General features: G+C 35.0%; 1 protein-coding gene across 1 annotated transcript in view; it reads left to right on the top strand.

Moving 5' to 3' along the window:
- ARMC1 (armadillo repeat containing 1) overlaps positions 1-10,002 on the top strand; it is a 30,586-nt gene extending 20,584 nt beyond the window's left edge. Inside the window, exons 5-7 of the mRNA XM_006923996.3 lie at positions 7,931-8,047; positions 8,132-8,206; positions 9,216-10,002. Of these exons, the coding sequence (XP_006924058.1) occupies positions 7,931-8,047; positions 8,132-8,206; positions 9,216-9,407 (384 nt within the window). The 3' untranslated portion in view covers positions 9,408-10,002. The remainder of the gene's footprint in view (positions 1-7,930; positions 8,048-8,131; positions 8,207-9,215) is intronic.
- The last annotated feature ends 261 nt before the right edge of the window (positions 10,003-10,263 follow it).

Genomic DNA, 10,263 nt, shown 5'->3' with positions numbered 1-10,263 from the left:
CTCTTTTCTTCTTTTTTGTTGCTTGATTTAGGGTTTATTTTATATATATTTTAACTTATCACAGTCTAACTTCAATTAATATTACAGTATTCTCCCCTTATTTGTTGGAGATACGTTCTAAGACCCCCAGTGCATGCCTGATACAGCAAATACTACTGAACCCCATATATATTATGTTTTTTCTTGTATATAACATACCTTTTCACTTAAGGGAAGCACTTTACGGCTTCTCTTTGGCATATATGAATTGCCAGTATTACTAACTCTGTGCTTTGTGGCCATTATTAAGTAAAATGAGTGTTACTTGAACACGAGCACTGCGCTGTCATGACAGCTGATCTGAGAACAGAGAGGACTACTAAGTGACTAATGGGCGGGTAGCATATAAAGTGTGGATACGCTGGACAAAGGGATGCTTCATGTCCTGGGCAGGACAGAGCAGGATGGTGTGAGATTTCGTCATACTACACTACTCAGAACAGTGTGCAATTTAAAACTTATGGATTGTTTATTTCTGGAGTTTTTAACTTAGTATTTTTGGACCACTGTTGACTATGGGTTACTGAAACTGCAGAAGGGGAAACCTCAGATGGGGGGGCTACTGTATATGACTTCATGTATAGCATAACACATAAAACTCTCTACACTTCCTTTCCCTTATCTCTGCCTTCGTGCTGCTGTTACCATATGTTTTACTTCTGCATACGTTATCAACCCCAAAGTACATTATTATTACATTAAATATTCTTTTTAAAAAATTGTTTTTCAGTTTTTTTTATCATGGTAAAATAGCATAAAATTTACCATTTTAATCCTTTAAGTAAACAGTTCAGTGGTATTAAATACATTTATAATGTGCAACTGTCACCACCATACAAATATGTATGTACAACTTTTTTTCTTGTAAAACTGAAAGTCAATACCCATTAAACAGTAACTCCCTTGTCTTCCTTCCTCCTAGCTCACCACTACTCTGCTTTCTGTCTCTGATTTTGAAAAAGCCTCTTTTAAAGACATTTTAAAAATAAGAAAAAGTAATTTCTGTCTAACCACATTTTTACCATTTCTGGGGCTCTTTATTCCTTTATATAAATCTGGATTTTCTTCTGATACCATTTTTCTTCTGCCTGAAGGACTTCCATTAACTTTTCTTGTAGTAGTTTTAGGTCTTCTGGGAATGAATTCTTTCAGGTTTTTTTTTTTTTTATTAAAATAGAATTCATGTACTATAAAATTAACATTTTAAAGTGTAAAATTCAGTGGTTTTAGTATATTTACAGGATTGTGCAACCATCGCCATTGTCTAGAGCATTTTATCATCTCAAAAGGAGACCTGTACCCATTAGCAATCACTCCCCCAGCCCCTGACTTTTACTTAGCATGTTTTCAAGGTTCATCTCTGTTGTATCATGAATCAGTGTATCATTCCTCTTTATAATGTTCCATTGTATGAATATACCATATTTTGTTTATCCATTCATCAGTTGATAAACATTTGGGTTGTTTTCACTTTTTGACTATTCTGAATAATTCTGCTATGACCATTCATGTACAAGTTTTTGTGTGGATTTATGTTCTCAGTTCTCTTGGGTCTATTCCTTGGGTCTATTCCTGGGTGTTATAGTAATTTTATGTTTAACTTTTTGAACAGCTGTGGCTATACCATTTTATTCCTGTCAGCAATCTATGAGGCGTCTGGTTTCCCCACATTCTTGTCAACATTTCTTTTTTCTTTTTTTTTTTTAAATAGCTATCCTATTAGATGTGAATGAAGTGGTATCTTATTGTGGTTTTGATTGGCATTTCTGTAATGACTAGTAATGTTGAATATCTTTTCATGTGGTTATTGGCCATTTATAGTGGTTGATTTAGGGTTTATTGCATACATCTTTATCACAGATTTTTTCTTTAGGAGAAATGTCTATTCTTTGTACATTTTAAATTGCTTATGTCTTTTTATCATTGAGTTCTATTAATATCATATATTATAATTCATATGTTAAACCATCCGTTCATTTCTAGGATAAATTTTAGTTGTAGCGTATAATCTTTTTTAATATGATTCTTGATTTGCTTTGCTGGTATTTTGTTGAGGTATTTTGCATCAATATTCATACAGGATATTAGTTTGAGTTTTCTTATGCTGTCTTTTTTCTGGTGTTGGTATCAGGGTAATTCTAACTTCATAAAATGAGTTAGAAAGTGTCTGGATGAGTTTGTGAAAGCTAGACATCATAGACATTGTTAATTTTGTGAAGAATAGACATTTTAATTCTCCTCTTAAACATTAGCTAAAATTCACGAGCGAAGCCATTTGGTCCTGGGTTTTTCTTTGTGGGAAGTTTTCTGATTATTAATTTATTCTCTTATTATAGGTCCATCCATATTTTTTTTTTTCTTGAGTCAGTTTTGGTAGTGTTGTCTTTCTAGGAATTTTTCTCTTTCATTAAGGTTATCTAATGTGTTGGCATACAGTTGTTCATAGTATTTGCTTATAATCCTTTTGTTTTATTGAGGTTGGTCATACTATCCCTTCTTTTATTCCTGATTTAAGTAATTTGAGTCATTTTGCTCTCATTTTCTTGGTGAGTCTAAATAAAGTTTATAAATTTTGTTAGTCTTTTTCAAAGAACCAACTTTAGGTTTCACTCATTTTTCTGTCCTTCCCCCCCCTCCCCGCCCCATAGTCTATTTCTGTTTTTTTTTTCCCCCTGTTTTATTCTTTATTATTTCCTTCTTTCTGCTTGCTTCAGGTTTAGTTTGCTCTTCTTGTTTCTTAGAATGGAAAGTTAGGTTATTGATTTGAGAATTTCTATTTTATAGAAATAAAGTCTCCTCTAAGCACTGTTTTCTTTGCATCCCATAGATTTAATATGCGGTGTTTTCATTTCATTCATCTCAAAGTATTCTCTAATTTCTCTTTAATCATTTCTTTGATCCATTGTTTTTTAGGAATTTGTTGTTTAATTTTTAAATATTGAATTTTCCAAACTTCCTTCTGTTACTGATTTCTAATTTCACTTCATGTGATTAGATAGCATTATATGATTTCAACCCTTTTAAATTGTTTGAGGCTTGGTTCAATGGCCTGACATGGTTTGTTCTGGAGAATGTTCCATGTACACTTGAGACTGTATGTACTGTTGACTGGAGTGTTCTGTAAGTGTCTGTTAGGTTTAGTTGGCTGTTGGTGTTGTTTAAGCCTTCTTTTTCCCTGCTGATCTTTAGTCTAGATGTTCTATCTATTTTTGAAAGTTAGGTATTGAAGTCTCTAATTCTTTCAGTTTTATGTATCTGAAAGCGTCTATTTTATTTTTCTTTTTGAAAGATATTTTTGATGGGTATAGAATTCTAGGTGACAGTTTTCTTACAATACTTTAAGTCACTGTTCTACTATCTTCTCCCTTGTGTTGTTTCTATTAAGAGTTTCTTTTACCACTGCTTTTGATCAGTTTGTTTATGATGTGCTTTGGTAGAATTTTCTTCATGTTAATTTAGCTTCTTGGATCTCTGGGTTTACACTTTGCAGCAAATTTGTACAATTTTTTCTATTATTTCTTCAAGTACTTTTTCTGTCTTGCTTTCCCCTCAGTCTCTCAGGAATTCTTGTTATATATATTCAACTATGTGACATTGTCCCACAGCTCACTGATGTTCTGTTAATTTCTTTTAAAATGTTTTTTAAATTTCATTTTGGATAGTTTGTGTTGCTGTAGTCACTAAATTTTTTTTCTGCAGGTGTTTAATTTGCTGCTAATCTCATTTGGTGTATTTTTCACCGTAGACATTGTTTTATTGTATCTCTAGAAGTTTGATTCAGGTCTTTTTTGTATCTCTTTAATGTGTTTATACTTTATCTACTCTAGACCATACAGAATATGGTAAGAATAACTGTTTAATGTCCTTGTCTACTAATTCTACCAATCTGTTATTTCTGAGTGTGTTTTTGTAGATTGATTTTTCTAATTATAGATTATATTTTCTTCTTTGCATGCCTAGTATTTTTTGATTGGATGGCATATGCTGCAAATTTTACATTGTTGGATACAGCATGTATTTTGTATGCAAAGCCTTTAAATATTCTTAAGTTTGTTTTAGATCAGTTACTTGCAAACAGTTGGATCTTTATGAGGCTTGTGTTTAAGCTCTGTTAGGCAGGACCACAGCACCCTTTAACCTAAGGATAATTTTGCTGCACTACTGAGGCAATACTCTTCTGGGTTCTCTGACCATGCTCCATGTATGTCCAAGTTTTTATACCTTTATATATCCAAAGTTATATACTTTACATATTAAGGGGTTGCAATTGGTGAATTACCACCCATCTTTTTAGCTGTGCCAGTTAGGTTACATTGGATTATACATAGCTTTTTCTAGTTGTGTTGGGATGATTAGGCTTCAGGATTCAGTAAGTAAGGATGAGGGGAAGCTCTTCCTATGCATATTATCCATAACATTGCCAAGTAAGTTAACAACTGTCTTACTGAAACTGGGGCCACAAAATCCTGAAAAGATTCTGCTAAGCAGGTTCTGCTAACTAAATTGATTGAATGGAAGATATTAAGATATATAAAATATCACCAATACCATCTGTTTAATTTTAATGGAATTATACTGTTTATTTTTAAAGCTAGCCCAAATGAAATAATAAAACCCACACGAAAATACAGGCCAATATATTTTAAGAATATGATTGCTAAAATCCATAAAGTAAAATATTAGCAAGTTAACTCTAGTACTGTACTATAATGTTAGATAACATTTTTTATGTGGCATATCCAGGTGCCCAGTATATACCAGCCAGTATTTTAGGCACCAGGGATACAACAGAGACCAACATAAGCAAAAGTTCTCATAAATTTTATGTTTGACCTCATTAAGCTAGTATCATAGTTGGAGGAGGCAGACAGTAAGCCAAGGTGTATACTATATTAGAAGTGGTAAGTTCTGTGGAGAAAAGTAAAGGGAAGGTAGATAGGGACTACTAATGGGTGAGATGGTAGGGCTGCAGTTTTAAATAGGTTGGTTCCGATAAACCTGGAGAAACTGACATTTCAACAAAGACTGGGAGTGAGTGAGTCAGTGGATATCTGTGAAGGAGTGCATGTTCCCAAGAGAGGGAGCCATAAGTGCCAAGGCTTGAAGTATCAACAACTAAGAGTATATAAGAGTAATGAAAAGATGTTCCCTACTAGATCTTAAAATGTACTTTTAATTTTCCATAATTAAACAATATGTTCATGATGAAAAATATTGAAAAAAATTTGGAAAAAACAAAACCCTGAAGCTAGTGTACATTAGAACTTAACCTATGATAAAAGAAGCATCAGACACCAGCAGGAAAGGGGTAGGTGGTTCAGTAAATGGTGCCAGAAAACTGACAGTTTTGCAGGAATTGTAAGGGAAGGGGAGAGGGCATCTTATCAGACATTAAAAATTCAAAGTGTATTAAAAAGTGAAAACTATGAAATTAAAGAAATCTGAACATGTAACTGATCTCTTTAAGGACTGCTTTAAGCAAAAAGACAGTAGAAGAAATTGCTTTAGGAAAGATCTCTAGTTTGACAATAAAGTTTTTGTTTTGTCAAATATAATCTTAGAAGGTAAACAAAAAAAAGTTGAAAAATATTTGTAATGAATAATTGACAGCAGGTTAAAAATCAACAAAAGAAAATCTAATAGGAAAAAAATCCCTAAAAAGATAAATTTCCAATAAATAATATCAGCAAACATTTATTGAAATACAGTGATCCTTGTGATGTGTTAACTCATTTATTTCTCATTATACAGTTGGTCTAATTATAGCCTCAATTTATAGATGAGACTGAAGCACACCAAATATAAAGTGTTTCCTAGGGTCATACAGTTACCAAGTGAAGGACATAGATTTGAACCTAGGCAGCGGGTCTAGCTGCAGAATCCCACTCTTAACCACTGCTTTGGACAGCTACACATGGAAACATGTTTACTCTTACTAGTGAAGCAATGTACATTATTTTTGTGTATGTATCAAGGCTTTCAGAGGTTCTTCCTGATAATGGATCCTCCAGGCATTTTTCCCTTTGCTTTAATTTGCTCAACTGCAAAGCATGCTACTATGTAGTCTTTAGAAATTGGAGACAGACTACTGTCTATGTTCTTTGAATTGATACTCTCGTAATAACACACACACACACTTTTTCTTCTATTCATTGTCAGGCACTTAACCTTGACTCATCTACATCCTTGCCCCACTTACAATTTTATCTACTTATGATTCTTTCAACCTAATCTTGACCTCATATCCCAATCAAGAGGGTATTCATCCTTTGTGGCTAATTCTTGATCCTGTTTGCTCTGTTGAAGATCTCGTTTACCTGGACATGGACTATTTCTGAGATCAAATCTTGGAATTGAATTTACCCTCTCCACGACCCTGAGGCTTTGCCTGTTGCAAATGTGGGTTAATTTTCTGTCAAAATAAAGATGAATTGGCACCAGTTCCGTAATGGAGCCTTGCAAAACCCAGGGCTCAGCAGTGCAGAGTCCAGGAACAGTGCACTAGATGAGCCCCTGTGGGTCTGTGTGCTGCCATGCACAGCTGTACCCCAGACCCTTGCCTGAGTAGTGTTGAAATGCAGAAGTGAAAAAGTAGTTTAAATAGGGAGATAAGCGAGTATATGAGTTGTTTCTAAGGATATGAGACTAGGTTTGAAGACTGATTTTATTCAATGAGAGAGAAGAGTGAACTGGGTAATTTGAAGGCACTGTGTTTTAGGGTGTGATCCAGTGACTTGGGGTCAATTGCAGATTCCTGTCCCCTTGAACCTGGTCTCAATACAGAACAGGAAAATTTAGGTAGTGATTTGAACGTGTGGCTGGAGGTGGAGGGAGGGATGAGAAACTAGTTACTTTTTAATCCATTTTTTCCTTTGCATCTTTTGTTTGAGATGACCATTGGAATACAAGTGGATATATCTGTAGACAAATGAAAATAAAATTGTTTTGGAGATATATGTCTGTGCTTCCCTCTGGTAGTGACGGCAGAAATGATGAGAATAGTCTACCGAGAGACAAAGTAAAAAGAAAATCCCTTAGTTTTAGGCACTGGACCTTGGAGATAAAATGAGACAGAGATGGAATAATCAGTGGTGTAAATGGAAGATCAGGATAGTGTATTATTAGGAGTCAAAGAGGCATTGAAGGGTATATTCTATATTGTGTTGCGAGAGGGAAATGAGAACCAAAAAGATACTGATAACCTTGAGAATGCGTTGGTGGTTCCCATTGAGAATGCCATCAATGAAGGAGGCAGTGATATCTATTAAATATCAAGTACTTTTAAAAATAGTGACTCAAACACTGAATGCTCACTAATTCTAATTTCAGTTTATTAAAATTTAATACTAGAGATTTTTAAGCTACAGCAGGGGTCAGCAAACCTTTTCTTTGAAGGGCCTGATGTTTTAGGTTTTGCAGGGCATATGGTCTTTGTTATAACTGCAGCAGAACAAAACTTTCCTCAGACAGTATGTCAGGATATGGGTGTTACAAAAACAGCTGGCGGATTATGGTTTGCCCACCCTTGAGCTAGGGGAACCTCTGCTTTTCAGCATTTTTTCTGTATTAGCTTTTCATTCTTTTTGCTTTGAGATTCAAATTAACATTGGCTAACTTCTTATTAAAATTATTAAAACTAAATATTAGTGATGAAGCCTGAAAAAATCTAGCAGGAATTAGTATTCTATTGATCTATTATAAAATTTAATAAACTTGGCTAAGCATCACCCTCTTCGTGCCCTCTAATGTGAGAAGGTAGAACTGGAAAAGAGACATTTGCCCCCGTGGTGTCCCCCTCCCCCTAGATATAATGACTAGTTCAGTGTGGTTTGAGTTGATTTATTCCCTTTTATTATTCTGCCAGTGTTAATAACAATTTGCTTTTTTTCAGTCTCGGCGAAATCTATGTGAAGAGGCTTTGTTAAAAATTAAAGGTGTTATTAGCTTTACTTTTCAAATGGCTGTTCAAAGATGTGTGGTGCGAATCCGTTCCGATTTGAAAGCAGAGGTTAGTATTTTAAATGGCTGAATATGCTTGAGGTTACAGGTAACAAATCAGTGTTCAAAATTGTCTGTTTTTATCCTGGCCTAGGCTTTGGCATCAGCGATAGCATCAACCAAGGTTATGAAGGCTCAGCAAGTTGTGAAAAGTGAAAGTGGAGAAGAGGTAAAAGCTTTATTTAGTTTTATTTATACCCAACTCCAACTCTCGATTTATTCTCTAGACTAAAAGTTGCCAAGTATATAGGAATGTGGTTGGGTCAGAATATCTTAATGCTTCTTGTTAACAGTCAACTCTTAGACATATAGAGAGCTCTTTTGTGGATTTCACCTTCTTTTTATATCTTATATTTTTGTGAGTTTCAGACTGTTGTTTATTTTAGTGATGTCTTGATGGTATTATATAGAAATAAAAAGGCTTCGTGGTTTCCTTGCATTGGTCTTTAAATGCTTTCTAACCTTAATTAGTTTTGCCAGTCCGGAAAAAAGAAGTCCAATCCCACCATTAGGCAAATATATCCAGTGAAAATCTTTGCCTCTCGCTACTCTTTCCACTAGCTTTGTGATAGGGAAAATGAATCTATGTGGCTTTAGCTCATTTGAGTTCCCACAAAAAGGGGGATTCATTGCCCCTCCAGAGATCTATACAGTAGTCAGATACTTCCTTTTGTCTTATTTATTTTAACATTTTTAAAAATTTATTTTTAATTACAGCTGACATACAATATTATGTTAGTATCAAGTGTATAGCATAGTGATTGAACATTTATATACTTTACAAAATGATCACCACAATAAGTCTAGTAACCATGTCACTGTACATAGTTATGATATTATTGACTCATTCCCTGTGTCATACAGTACATCCCTGAGACTTACTATATAACTGGAAGTTTGTGTTTCTTAATCCCCTTCCCACCTAACCCTGTCATCTTGAAATAGACAGAGATTGCACATTTATTCCTGGACCCTCATCAGTTTTCATGTGTAGTTCTGCCTTCCTGTGCTTACACAGTGCTCAGCAGTGGGGCCTACCTCTGTGTAAGAGGAACATTTTCAAAGAAAGAGAGCCCCCCAAAATACTTTGGTGATTGGAATGAGGAGCAAAGTAAACCTTTCACTTCTGGCCTATGTCAGGCTGATTCATAATACTCTTCACATGTTCTCTGTGTCAGATGCTGGTTCCATTCCAGGATACGCCTGTGGAAGTAGAACAGAACACAGAGCTGCCCGACTACCTGCCTGAGGATGAGAGCCCCACAAAGGAGCAGGACAAAGCAGTGTCCCGGGTTGGCTCCCACCCAGAGGGTGGGGCTAGCTGGCTGAGCACAGCTGCAAACTTTTTGTCGAGATCATTTTACTGGTGACTTCAATTTGGGGCTCGAGGACTGTGTGAACAAACAGGGGGCCAGTTTTCCAATGTTGTGGTTAACTGTCAAGTGCAATTTGCAATAAGTTATCATGAAAAGTTTTTAGATTACATGATTGTGTATGCTGCATTTTACATTTTATTGGACATTTTGCCCCACTAAGTGGTAAAAAGGACAGAAGGCTGCAGGTGGAGTTGCTTTGTTGATGCAGGTATTATGGTTTTGGTTTTCTTTGTTTAATTGCCTCACTTTTTAAAAAACATGGGTCCATTGGTAAACCAAACACATATGTGCAGCTTTACATTTTATTTTACATGAAGCACGTGATTAGGAAAACACATTTTCTCCTCAAGCCTCAGGACCTATCTGAAGAGAAGTTTTTTTTTTTTTTTTTTAAGCTCGAGTTGTGCATGAATTACTGAACATTTTTCTCGGCTTTTCTTCATGAAAGATACTTGCTTTGGTCCTCCTCACTGAAAGTTGAAAACATTTCTCATTATCCCCCTTTTGTGCCTTTTTTTATTTTGCCAACCATGTTTATAGAAAAGACATTACTAATGACATTTTGTGAATTAAAATATATTCATTTGAATGTAGCAGTCCCCTAAAAATACAACTCTACAAAAAATTTGCAATCTTATATGTTATCAGTAAGATTAACACAAAATCATTCAAGAAGAAGGAAATATATATATCAGTGAAGTGCTATTGAGACTGTTTGAATGTGACCAAATGTGGTTCCTGTTGACTGCTGCTCAGTTTGGTTGATATCAGCTCTTGTGAATTATGTCCACCATAATATTGGGAGCAACTGTAAATGGTCTCTAGGCCTTACTTTGTGACTATATACTCT

This window comes from Pteropus alecto, unplaced genomic scaffold (genome assembly GCF_000325575.1).
Source record: "Pteropus alecto unplaced genomic scaffold, ASM32557v1 scaffold87, whole genome shotgun sequence".
NCBI lineage: Eukaryota > Metazoa > Chordata > Mammalia > Chiroptera > Pteropodidae > Pteropus > Pteropus alecto.
This window is presented reverse-complemented; position numbering and strand designations above follow the sequence as displayed.